The 13,655-nt window shown below is 46.2% G+C and overlaps 1 protein-coding gene across 4 annotated transcripts in view; it reads right to left on the reverse strand.

Moving 5' to 3' along the window:
- KSR2 (kinase suppressor of ras 2) overlaps positions 1–13,655 on the reverse strand; it is a 435,191-nt gene that overhangs the window by 323,003 nt on the left and 98,533 nt on the right. For all 4 annotated transcript variants that reach the window (XR_014445794.1, XR_014445796.1, XM_083151467.1 and 1 more), the window contains exon 3: positions 3,610–3,760. Coding sequence is in view for 2 of the 4 variants with exons in the window: in XM_083151467.1 (XP_083007593.1) it covers positions 3,610–3,760 (151 nt within the window). In the remaining 2 variants the exon portion in view is untranslated. The remainder of the gene's footprint in view (positions 1–3,609; positions 3,761–13,655) is intronic.

Raw genomic sequence — 13,655 nt, forward strand, 5'->3', positions numbered from 1 at the left:
CAGCGCTGTTCAAAATACAAATTATTTATTAACACACAGTATTGGCCATCAACAATATAGCGGCTTCCCCAGGGGGAAGGGCTTATAGTAGCACCAGCCCCTTGCTAGGTCAAATCATCCGAGGCTGGGATGTCTGCGCTGCCTGCGAGATCAGGTCTTAACAGGTTGATGTCGGGGGCCCCTGAATCTCCTCGGTAGGTCGCTATGGACATGACCTCAGGGGTTTCGACAGCAGCCGCCAAGGTCAGTCAGGATGTTGAGCCCGCTGCCTTGCCGGGGTCGCCGGCGGTGCCAGGTGCGGCTGGGAATGCAGTGGGGTCGGACGACCCTTCGTCTCACATTATGACGCCGGGTGTCAGCGTGAGTTATTTTTGGTTAAGCTAGCTTAAAGTGTATGTTAAGGTTCAAGCCAAATAAATGTATAGACGCTTTAGATTAAGCGAGGGCTGCCTAAGCCAGAGCGTAATTAAGAGGCTTACATTTTTTGGGTTGGCAGGAAGGAGTTAATGACTGCTAGTTATCTAAAGTTAGTTTCAGTTTTGTGGTTAGCCTTTGGGTGAACTTAGGGGCGTGAGCTTAGGAGAGGGCTACATAGGCAGGTCCTTACAGGAAGTACTTCCTCTTGCAGAAGTCTTTGAGCCCCACCCACCCTCCCTTGCCCTTGGCATCTCAATTTATAGTCCATTCATTGGTACATGTACCATTATTAGAACTGGGGCGGTAGGGCGTGACGGTCAAGCGGTCACTTGTGGCATGAGAGGGCGCTTGGAGGCACTGCCCCTTGGAAAGACGGCAGGGTGTCCTGCCTTTGCGGGGGGGGGGGCACTGTGGGCACTTCGTCAGGGAGTGTCCACACCGGCCAGAGAAGGAGTGGTGAGACTTCCCAGCGTTAGGTTGTGCCTTAGTCTGATGGGGGCGTCTCAGTCATCCCCATGTTAATATCAGTCAGTTGGGGGCGTTTAAGTCGCCGCCATTTTTGATGTGACTAGAGCTGAGCATCCGTGGCATCTTATTGCCAGCCCTTTACGAAGAAGGGTCATACCACATAATAAATATACATATGACCTTTAAATCTAATTGCTTTGGTGTCCGTGTCTTTATTGTGTCAGCATGAGTTATTTTTAGTTAAGCTAGCTTAAAGTGTATGTTAAGGTTCAAGCCAAATAAATATATAGATGCCTTATGATCGAATTGGATACATGGTTTAATAATATGGTACATTACAAAAGCAGGAGATGAACATTGATAGCACGAAGGTGCCCTAAACCTGGACAACTCTCTTGTTAACTTTACCCAAAATATACCGAGTAACCCCATACCCAGGGCTATTTTTCAGCAGGCGCCAGCAGGAACTGAGGCCCTTATTCTAGTTCACTCTTTCTGACAAAATATTTCTTAGATGGACAAAACCATGTGCACTGCAGGTGAGGCAGGTGTTACTTGTGCAGAGATAATTAGATTTGGGTGAGGTTTTACACCTGCCTCACCTGCAGTGCACATGGTTTTGTCCATCTAAGAAATATTTTGTCAGAAAGAGTGAACTAGAATAAGGGCCTCAGTTCCTGCTGGAGCCTGTTGAAAAATAGCCCTGCACATACCCATTCTGCATACATAAAATGTGATGATGTCACCACACTGTTTCTGAGTAGGAATGGTCTAGCACAAGGTACAGTAATTTGGCAGCTTATTTCTTGCATTAAAACCCAGCAGACTAACAGTGATAAAAGAAAAGCTCTATTTGTTAATACTGAAATCTAATTTTAAACTTCAAAATACAGAATATTCCAGTTACTAAGAATAATTTTGCATGTATAGTGCTAACAAAGAAAGCTGGCACCACCAGGAGAAGATGCAGAAAGCTGCTTTTTTTTGCCATGAAAACCTGGCAGAGAGTAATTGGAAGCCTCACTGTGGACATCATTTGTAAGGGGCATCTTTTTGTGTGGGACATAAAATGGTGTCAACGACATAACTGTGCATGGCATAAAAAGTAATAGGCATTTCGGTGCGGTGTGTGGCATAATGTGTAGTAGGAATTACAGTGTCTGATATGCGTAATGAGCATTACTGTGTGCAGTGGGGTAGCTATGAATTGGGCGCCCCCCCCCCCCGCCGTTAATGGGGGTGCGCCCCCCTTCCCCACCCGCACCCCCCTCCCCCGTCCGCAGCCTTAACCGTCTTGCTGGTCCCGACTCCCTTGCTGGCTTCATTCTTCTGCTATGGAGACGGACCAACACAAAATGTCCGCCCCCATACAGCAGACAGTTTGTCTGCTATATGGGGCGGACATTTTATTGTGGTCCGTCTTACTAGCAGAAGAATGACCACCACTGAAGACAGGTAAGGCGGCTGCGGGCAGCGGGCGGCGGATTGGCGGGCGTATGGGGGCTAACTATAGCACCGCAGCCCCCCAGCGCCCCCACATGCACAGTGCCCCCCCGCGACCGCGGGGGCTGCGGTGCTATAGTTACGCCCCTGACTGTGTGTGGTATAATGTGTAATGTCATTACGGTGTAGTATAATGTGTATGTAGCATAATGTGTACAATTATGGAGTGTAGCACAATTACGAAGTGTATCAAATTACGGTGTGTGTCATAATGTATAATAAGCAATATGGTGTGAGTCATAATGTGTAATGGACATTACAGTGTGTGGTATAATGTGTAATGGCCATTTGGTGTGGGGCATAATGTGTAATGGACATTACAGTGTGTGCCATAATGTGGCCACACTCTTATTGCCACGTAGCCACACTCCTAGTTTCATGTAACCACACCCCTTCATGGCACATGGCCACGACCAGTACTGTGCAGTGAGGTAAATGGATGAGGTGACCCTGGCAAGTACCAGAGCCAGATTTGCACACAATGAGCCATGGGGTACATGTGGGCATTATACACAAGTGCAGCAGTATATACTGCTGGAGATTCACTGAGTTTTAATAAGAGATGTGCAGAAAAGGTAGCAGGTGACATAGCCAGTATTGACTATACAAATTATTAGAATAATAAGATTTTTTTTATAGATTCTTTGTATTTTTGACATACTTTATAAACTCAAAACTCCGTCGTATATGTTAGTATGACAGGAAAGGCTTCACCTGCCTCACCCCACCACACGCCACTGGCTACGACCATTTTTGTCACGTGCCACTAGCAGTACCACAAAAAAAAATTTGGTACTTATGTATTATCTGGGCTCCCATGTTAAATGCACCCCATTTTTTCATACCCCTACTATCCAACTACGCATAAAGTTGATTTTATATAGTCCGAGGGGACACAGTCTCATAAGAAAAACGGGAGCCCAGATATTACATAAGTACCAAAAATTCTACTTGCACCACTGAATACTAACCATAACCAGGTGGTTTCTAACATGGGAGGACTGACATAAAACAATGGAGTAGGGAAGAAATGAGTATTATGTGTAAGAATTACTTCTATGAAAATATCTGATTATTTTTATATTTTATTATTATTGGTTACTCCAATGTTTAGATTTGTTTTTCTTTTACTTTCACACAGGCAAAACATATTTTAGAATGTATTTAAAATATGGGAAGGAATGCATGAACTAGTAAGTAGTTTGTTACAAGGTCCCTCACCTGACTTGTGCACCGTACGTAGACAGGAGAGGGCGGCATTTAAACGGTCACATTCTTCGCTGTTGGCGCCAAACTTCCCCAGCCTTTCACACACTTGCTCATCGTTCATGTCTAAAAGCTCCTCCAATGTCAGCTGTCCAGGGCCGATTTCCTGAAAGAAAATATTTTATTATATTAATTAGGCAATGATGTTTGGTTAACAACCTATACACCCTAATTGTAACTCGTGTCAATCAGAGAGAACAACTGGCCCCGAACATTAGGCATTAGCTTTTTTTCTGTATATTTCTGTATAAACATCTTTTATTAGTTTTTAGCAAAGCAGGGGAGGACCTATGGTATGGGTGCATTAGGTATATGTTTTTACAAGTGGGAAATCATACCTGTTTACTTTTGGGGCCTCCTTTACTGGAAGGGTATGCCTAATTGGTAAGTGATGGGAATGACAAGATCATTGTCTGGCCCACCACTGCACAACGCTTTAATTCACGGCAAGATGCAGTGAGGTAGGGCTATAAAGATGAGACTCACTGGGAATTATATCATAAAGCTCATGCCTGGTCAGTGGCGTAAGTTCTTTCAATTCGCCCGGAGGAAAGATAAAAGTGCCCCCCCCCCCCTTCATAGAAAAAGAGAGAGCGAGAGAGATTGACTTACTCTCAAACGCTGCCGCATCTCCCTGCCGCCTGCTTGCTTCAGTGACAGACAGTCACACTCGCACACCGGCTGTGTGGAGTGTACTGTCTGCCGCCCGACTCCTGGCTCTTCATCGCTAGGTGACAGAGTAGCAGCGACACAGGCGGGCTGCGCACATGGCTACGGGGGAGGGGGGGGAGCAACCCAAACACAGGGGAGGGGGGGCGACCGCACGGCGCACCACTACCCACTACTAATAAGAAAACGGGAGCGCCTGCCCGCCCACTGACCCGCACTGCTACATAACAGCCACACCGTAGTATGATCAAGATAAGTGCGGCAGCGGCATTAAGCGGAACAACGGAGGCAATGGAGCCAGTGCCCCCCTGTAAGCCTGGCGCCAGGCGGCAGATGACTCCATTGCCTCCGGGAGTTCCGCCACTGTGCCTGGTCATGATAATAGGCAAGTGGGCAGGTTCCGGGAGGGTTTACTTTTTTCTGGGAGTCTGGGAAAACTCCCTGATATTCCAGAGTCTCATAGGCATTTTGGCTGTAGGAAGTGGAAAATTAGATCCCTTTGGCAGAGTAGAGCACACTTTTTAAATATACCATTTCCACCTTGTTATCCCATTATAATAATCCTGAGCCAAGAAAATAAACTTTTATATCCTGGGAGACACATTGCCGCCCGAAATGTGAGGGCCTAGCTTTGCGGCCAGGGGGCGTGTCCTACAATTATGCCACTCCCGCGCGCTCTTGCCCCTTTTCGCCACTGTGCTCCCAGCCCCTCGATCATTCTGCATAGATATTACTTGCACGGTCTATTCACCGCTGCTCAACAGAGCGGTGTGTGACAAGGGAGACTCCCAGCTTCCCACCCCCCAACACACACACACCACGGGACACTGACGGCCACGGGTGGGATGTGGGACAAACCCCAAAAAAAACGGACTGACTGTCCTGCGAAAATTGGGACAGTTGGGAGGTATTGATGGTGCTAGATTTACTAAACAGTGGTGTTTGCTAGTAGCTACTTCTTAACAAGTATGACTTCAAAATTTAAAGTGCCACTAATATTAAGTGCAAAACATATAATGCTTTACTATTTAATATCAGAGTCTGTTTAAATTTAAATGGCAAAATCACTGAGAAATGGCGGCAAGCAAAAGCTGCAGCTTAGTAAATCCAGCCCATTAGCTCTGACTGTGTATGCACAGTGCAATTTGGTTGCTTAGCGATTTTGGCTTAATCTCTGTCGGCAATATATTACTCAGCAACCATATTGCTCAGTGTACCATTTTCATCAGCGACCAGCGATTTTGGCTGAAAACTCTGTCTTTAAAAAAGATATATATATTAATCCCTGTTCACTGGTGCACAGTGCACTGTACACCAGCGATTTTTATCCAAGTAGCGGGCTCCTAACAATTTATCGCCCACAACACATAAAATCTCGGACAATATGGTCGCTCAGCGACCATTTAGCCAGTGATACTGGCTAAAATTGCCCCATGTGTACGGGGCATTAGAGTACTGCGGAATTGCTGCATTCCTTTATGGGTTGAAAAGCACCAATTACTGTTGTTTGTTAATGACTACATTTGTAATTAAGATTATTGCAGCTGCTACATTTCAATCTCAATTTTAAATAAAGGCAACGTAGTGAGACCTCTTAATCAGATGCAAAAGGATTTGAAAGCGGTTGAACCCCATTTAGCTTCAATTCTTAATAGCCAAGTACCCCAAGGAGGGGTTGAGGGCCATGCATTCAGCCCCAAATCATCAAGTACCAGCTATATGGTTATTATCATATATAAGTATTCATCATAATTTGAAGAACAAAGTATGAATCAGCAAACACAAAAGAAATGTATTTACCACAGTTCCAATATATAATATTTTAAATGAGTAAATGACATTAGAGTTATATCATATACAGTATGTAATGAGCTCCAAGTCATATGTTTAAAATGTAAAATATTTGAAATGTTTAACAAAGAACGAGATCCGCAGCTCTTACAAAATAGATTTTTATAGAGAGCTGATACAAAATTGCACACTAACCTTAGGCTACAAGAGAAAGCAGTTCCATATCCCAAAGGGCACATACCATGATAGCATGCTAGTGAATAATTAACAAATGCGTAATTAACCGTTCCAGAGGGGCACGTAAACACCACATCCCTGTGTTAAGCACTGCATTCTAGGCAATGAATCTTTTTCAATAACATACTGTACATAAAAGGACCTGGGAGATTAGGGAAGAAGCAAGGCCATTATTTGACATTAATAGATTTCTCTGTACTACTGAGCTAAATAATATATACTAAATAACTGTAGTGTTTACACTTCCCAAAATAATTGGCAATGTTGAATCGCCAACTAAAGACTGTTAAATTTATGTCATTCCATAACCACTAATGAATCGTCTATACATAAGATAAAGAAATGGTAGTAAAACAGAACCATAGAGCCTATGGTTAAAATTGGTAACATCTAAGTAATATATTATCAATATAGACAAGTTATAGACCTTGCCTCAGTTGCCTGCCTATTCAGCGAACAGCATTGTGCCTGTTCTTATTTAAAAAAATGTATTTTCTCGTAGACCCATAAATCGTGGCATTTTCCCATACTGTGGGTGGGGCTTAGCACTGAGACAGTCCCTCCGTAAAGTGTCCTGCCATATTTCTTCTACGGGCTTCTCCAGGAGAGGAGAACATAACAGTAGGTAAGTATATGTCTAATAGATACAGTAGCCTGGAGATTACGTTCCATATTTGCAGAAGACACTGATCTACACTATGTACAGTTTTACTTTACCTATTCACTTGGTTACATAGATCTTTGAAAACAGCTGTTTCTCTGCTAGGTGAAGAGACGATGAAAACTCTTTTGTGGGGTCACAAAGGAGTTTTCTTTTTTTCCCCTGTACCTAGCAGGGAGCCACCTGTTATTCTCTCTTCTCTAGTAGAGGGCCACCTGTTATTCTCTCTTCTCTAGTAGAGGACCACCCATTTTTACAAACTTGTATCCAACATGGAGAACCACTAATTAAGGAAGGCCATTGGTATGCTTGTCATTGATGTCTATCATCGATGGTGAAATGTCAAGTGCCCATCAATGGATGCAAATTATACAATGGATGACAATCAATAGTTTCACCACCTGTAGACCAATTAGAACCTTGGGGTGGGGCAGGGCCGTCTTAACATTAGGAAGGGCCCCTGGGCAACCTAGTTCACTGGACCCCCCCCCAAATTAGTTTGCCCAGGAGCCCACAGTCACCTCCCCAACCCTCACCTCTCTGGCTCCGTGCGGCAGCCAGTCAGCTTCCGGCGGCCGGGGATCCGATCATCTTCACTGGGGGATCCGGGCAGCGGGATCAGGGCAGCGGCGGTAGCTAGGAGCCTGCCCTGAAGTGGCAAAGCGCTATTAACTGGCGGGGCGGGAAGCGCTGTTGCATTTGAAAAGACTGGCCAGACGCTGATTGGCTGAATTCAGCCAATCAGCGTTCGGCCAGTCTTTTCAAATGCAGCAGCGCTTCCCGCCCCACCGGCAAATAGCGCTAATGGGAAAGATGGTGGCCGGGTGGCGGGGATCCGACCATCCTCGCTGGGGAAGGGGATCAGGGCGGCGGTGGCGGTAGCTAGGAGCCTGAAGCGGCGAAGCACTATTTGTCGGCGGGGGCGGGAAGCGCTGTTGAATTTGAAAAGACTGGCTGGATGCTGATTGGCTGAATTCAGCCAATCAGCATTCAGCCAGTCATTTTAAATGCAGCAGCGCTTCTCGCCCCCCCCCCTGCCGGCAAATAGCGCTTCGCCGCTTCGGGCTCCTAGCTACCGCCACCGATGCCCTGATCCCCCTGCCGGATCACCCAGTGAGGGTGATCAGAACCCGGCACACGGACCCCTGAAATTAAATTCACTGCTAGCTAGGAGGTGAAGCGCTATTTGCCGGCGGGGTGGGAAGCGCTGTTGCCTTTTCAAAGACTGGCCGGATGCTGATTTTCTGAATTCAGCCAATCAGCGTCCGGCCAGTCTATTCAAATGCAACAGCGCTTCCCGCCCGCCGGCAAATAGAGCTTCGCCGAATCAGGCTTCTAGCTACCGCCACCGCCCTGATCCCCCTGCCCGGATCCCCCAGCGAAGGTGAGCGGATTCCCGGACCCCGGCCAGCATCTTTCCCATTTGACTGGGCCGGGGGCCCCTAGGTCCTAGGGCCCCCGGGCAACTGCCCATCGTGCCCAATGGGAAAGACGGCACTGGGGTGGGGCTCAGTGGATGAGGGAGGTTGGAACTATTCTCAGTGTCTCGGTACCTTGTAGGAAACATTGATGGCAACAATATTCACCATCAGCCATGAACCCTCAATGATTTTGAATAATCATTGGTCGATGGTCATCCCTACCACCAACACTGACAATTAACAGATCTACAACTACCTTATTTTCACCTATTACTGGTCTTACATATTATATATTGAATCACCAAAAAGTCCTGTGCAGAAATCCTTCCCCAAGTCCCTCATACATGGATATTTAGACAGGCCATGGTACTAACTATGCTACTTACATGCAGGATTTCTGAAAGGGGGTTCCAAATGTTTGATTTTTGTGTGTCAAGCTCCCCCCAGACTTAAAGTTGACAACAAGTCCGGGCACACAGCAGACTTGTGGCATGATTTAGCCCCATTCCCAGGGCTGTGAATTCACAGACCTGCTGATTATATGGAGAACGCACATGCGCATGGTCTCCCTGTGATCAATGCCAGGAATGGATAGTTATCGCTGACGTTTCGCAAGAGGACTGACAGCCAGTCGGCGTTTGGGGGTAACACTCTGGGAGTCAAGGAAATCACAGGCGGACCACGGTGTTGGAGGGGGGGACCTCGGGCACCAGCTCTGACCCCGGATCTCCCCAATATCTTCACAGTGCAGCACTGAGTAAGTCTATGGCTACCCATCCCGCTGCACATGTGGGTTGTGTGTGTGTGTGTGTGTGTGGGGGGGGGGGGGGTGAATCCATTAGATGGGGAGGGATTGCAAATGGATTTCATAATGTTCCCATGGCTGCGATTGCATTCACACCAATGCACATGGGTAGGATTTTACTCTGGTGAGGCGGCAGCTAAATGATTGCTGGGCTCTGAAGATTCGCAGGGCAGAATCGGGCCCTTGTTGGGAAACTCTGCTGATGCAAACTGCATTGTTTGTTAGCCAGGCTGTGTGGGGTATCAGGGTTTCTAGGCAACTGGAACCCCAATGCCCCTGCATTTGCCTATGACATACATATTACCTGGAATAAAATGATAGGTGAATTGATTTGGGAACTTTAGTGAGCAGAGAGCATCAAAAGCAAATTAAATCTTGATATGCATAAAAGGAGGGATAGAAGTATAGAATTAGTTAGCACAGAGTAATGGTTAGCATTACCGCCTCACAGCACTGAGGTCATGGTTTCTATTCCCACTATGGCCCTAACTGTGTAGAGCTTGCTTACCTCCTTTGCCCCATCCCACCCACGGCCAGCGGTGTCCAGCACTGGGGGGAGGCAGTTGGAAGAGCCCCCAGTCACTGCTGCTGTGTGTAAGCCATACCCCCTTTGCGGAAGGTCACGCCCCCTTTCCAGAAGAGCATGGCAGCGTGCAGGGGTCGCCGTACGAATCTGACATGTTGGGAGGTAAGAGTTTGTAAATTCTCCCTGTGCTTGCATTGGTTTTCTCCCACAATCCAAAAATATACTGATAGGTTAATTGGCTCCCCAAAAAATGAACCCTAGTGTGAATGTGTGTGTGTGTGTGTGTATATGTGGTAGCAAAAATAGGGTGTTATTCAACAATGATTGCTAATTAGAGCTCCACTGGGGTACAGAACGATGTGAATGGACAAATATTCTCTGTACAGCACTGCAAAATATGATTAACCCTTTCTACACTGTATTGTACCCTCCCGGAGCAATATCGTCAACGATTTCCCTTAATTTCCTGGCCGGAAGATATAGTGCATACACACTGAAGGATATCGTTAACAATATCATTAATGTTGTCTGCCAGGTCCCCATGCCATTGATGATATAGTCAGATTTAGCTGCATGTACAGACAATGGAGGGGTAAGTGTCTAATGACCTGCAGGAGCGCACATTGTACATAGCATATACACTGGGCAATATTTTTAACTATATTGTTTAGATGGGCCAAAATGAGCGATATCACTTAAAATATTGCATAGTGTGTACGCACCGGGACCTTATTCTGGTTGATTCTCAAAGCTGCGAATTCGCTCTTGCGAGTCCACTAGACGCCACCCTGCGAATGGCCGTATGCACGCCCCACCCCCGCGCACGCCACATTCGTACGTACAGGCTGCTAATGGATGTTTAACATTGACATCCATTCCCAGGCTGTGGGGGAACACCCACAACATTACTCTGAGGTAACCTTAGATGTGCGTGGGCATACAGGAGGAAGTGGGCGGGCAGCTGACATCAAGTCATGTCAGCTGCCCGCCCACGTCACCGAATGATTTCCATGGGAATGCCCAGCATTTTCTTGGGAATGCCCATGAAATTCTGGGCGTTCCCATGGGTGCGACTTTCTGCCGCCACCCCACGCCCCCAGCCGTAGCCTTGGGTGCGTGCACCCAGCAAATAATCTGTTCACCGTGGCCGCACGCACGCAGAAATACAGCTGTGCTTATGCAAAACATCAGTCCTTGAGAACGGACCAGAATAACCCCCTGTAAGTCTAGAACACAATTTGAACATGTGAGGCGTGCTTCCCCTAACAGCATTTACGAATCGGGCCACATGCTTTTGAGGGTAGCATGGGTATTTATGTAGTAGACGGGTGCCCACTAAGCAATTTGTTTAGTGGGCTATTCTGCGTTGGATGCGATTTTCCTAAGTTAACGTTCGTATGCAAATTGGGCGCCCGTCTACTACATAAGTACCGTAGCATGTGCGGGCACCTAGAGGGAGTATTGCTGGGTAACACTCATCCCGATCTCCCCATCTGCTACACCCAGTGCATCACTTCTAGTCCCTCTCCCAATTGTAGGTACAGTAAATACACCGACTGCAGATGGGCAACAAGAGTTAGTATTTTAGTTTTGCTCCTGCTAAAATAAAGACTGTAAAAGATTGTAATATGATCAATAGTAAACAGATTGGTACATTACAAGCAATATGTTATACTGAAAACAGCTCTGCGTAGGACATTCAGAAGGCACGGACCTTCCAGGCTGCATTTTTCTGCAAATAGTTATTTTCTACAAGAAAACTCCATTTGTCACTGAATATAAAACACATTGGTACAGTATCTTACTTTTCGCCTACATTGTTTCCGTAACTAGGATGCTGCCCACACACAAATATGACCTGCGCACACCTTATCTTCCTACACACACTCATTCTTATTGCAAACTTCAGGGATTAATAGAAAAGGCTGGGACTCTTGGACATTTCCCTGCCTGACGCCCACATATCTGGAAACATTTCCTATCATTTTAGATAGCTTCTTCTTCCGCTATTGCTTAACCCATTCACTATGGCTCGGATCTGCTTTTGAAATATATTAATACATCCTCCACCTTAAGCATCTCATGCTCGCAGCAGTTTTGCAAATGCAATCCATAGCAACGCAAATGCAGTAGATGTTAAACATCTCCTTGCTGCATTTGTGATCGCAGAACTTTGGATGCAATGGTCATCTGCAATGGCAAGCTGAGTAAGCCTCAGCTTACCCAGGATGGCTGTTGCTGTGTGGGGTCTGTGCAGTGAATGTTTTCCATGTGCTTGAGAACAACATGCACAATGGGCTATTCTCTGATCACTGTTACAGGTTGGTAGCAAAGGGCTTTTTTTTATTAAATTAATACTTTAATAAATATATCAATATATAAACATTTTTTCCATTAAATGTTAAAATGGAAGGCCAAGTTTGGGCATCCAGTGAAAGGCATATGTGTGAACTGGCAAAACAAGTCAAGCATGTGCTAATGGGTCCAGAACTGACCAACGAAGTAGTATGATTTCACTTGCCGCTCTCAGGGCCTAATTCAGGTTGGATCACATAAGTGATCCAACCCGCATTATGGGGGTTATTCTGGTCCACTCGGAAAGGCACAATCACTCTCTAATGGACAAAATCATATGCGCTGCAGGTGGGGCTGATGTAACATGTGCAGAGAGAATTAGATTTGGGTGTACTTCAAACTGATATCTATATTGCAGTGCAAAAATAAAGCAGCCAGTATTTACTCTGCACAGAAACAATGTAACACCCAAATCTAATTCTCTCTGTACATGTGACATCCGCCCCACCTGCAGTGCATATGGTTTTGTCCATTACAGAGTGATTGTGCCTTTCCGAGTGAATCAGAATAACCCCCAATGGTGGCGTACTGCATGTGTCGCCCCCATTTTCTGGGAGTGGCCGGGTCAAGGACACCACTGTGCAGTTAGTTTTGGTTTCATAAGCCGGGCTTTCAACAGTCAGCCTTAGTAAGGCTAGACTTAAGGTGCGTACACACTGAGCATAATAATGAACGATATCGCTTATTTTTGACCCTTCTGAGTGATATCATTTATAATATCGCCCAGTGGGTATGTTGTGGCACTTGCCTAGTGTGTACGGGCCATTACTTAGGCTGCAATCTAAGAGGGATACCGCAACCAATGGTCACAATGTTCCTCTAAACCATGATCACATTGCAGTTTATTGCAATTGCAAATGCAGGCAGAGGATGATATGCAATGGTACAGTGGGACGTAAAAGGATTTCTATCTCTGTTCTAAAAGGCTATAGAATATCTTACTTAACACCCATTATTAATAAATTGTCCCCTAAATCACAAAGCACCTATATTATGTCTTTTTAACAGTTTGAGTGGCATATAGAAGGTCATGGGAACATGTGAGATGTGTCTAAGTGGCATTGTGGGAGTTCATGTTGAAGTTCAACCACATATATTATATATAATATTGAAAGGAGCAGCGGTGAAAAAATGCACTGCAGAGCCCAAAGGGTACTTATGTAGTATCTGGGCTGCCGATTTCTAAATCGGGTCGGATCGGGAGATCGCATCGCATCGCATGCGACCATGCGATTCGATGCGATGCGATGACCCGATTTTTCCATAGGAATCAATGTTAAAATGGACTGAGTCCATTTTAACATGGAATTCAATGGGAAAAATGGGTCCTTTTCATACCCCTACTATCCAAGTGGGCATGGAGTTGGATATAAACCTGTGGCGAGCGTAGCGAGCCACCGAGCCCGAAGCGTGGCGAGCGAAGCGAGCCCCGCGAGGGGACGAATACCGTCCCCTCGCGGGGCTCGCTTCGCTCGCCACGCTTCGGGCTCGGTGGCTCGCTACGCTCGCCACAGGTTTATATCCAACTCCATGCCC

This window comes from Crinia signifera, chromosome 1 (genome assembly GCF_055691185.1).
Source record: "Crinia signifera chromosome 1, ASM5569118v1, whole genome shotgun sequence".
NCBI classification, from domain to species: domain Eukaryota; kingdom Metazoa; phylum Chordata; class Amphibia; order Anura; family Myobatrachidae; genus Crinia; species Crinia signifera.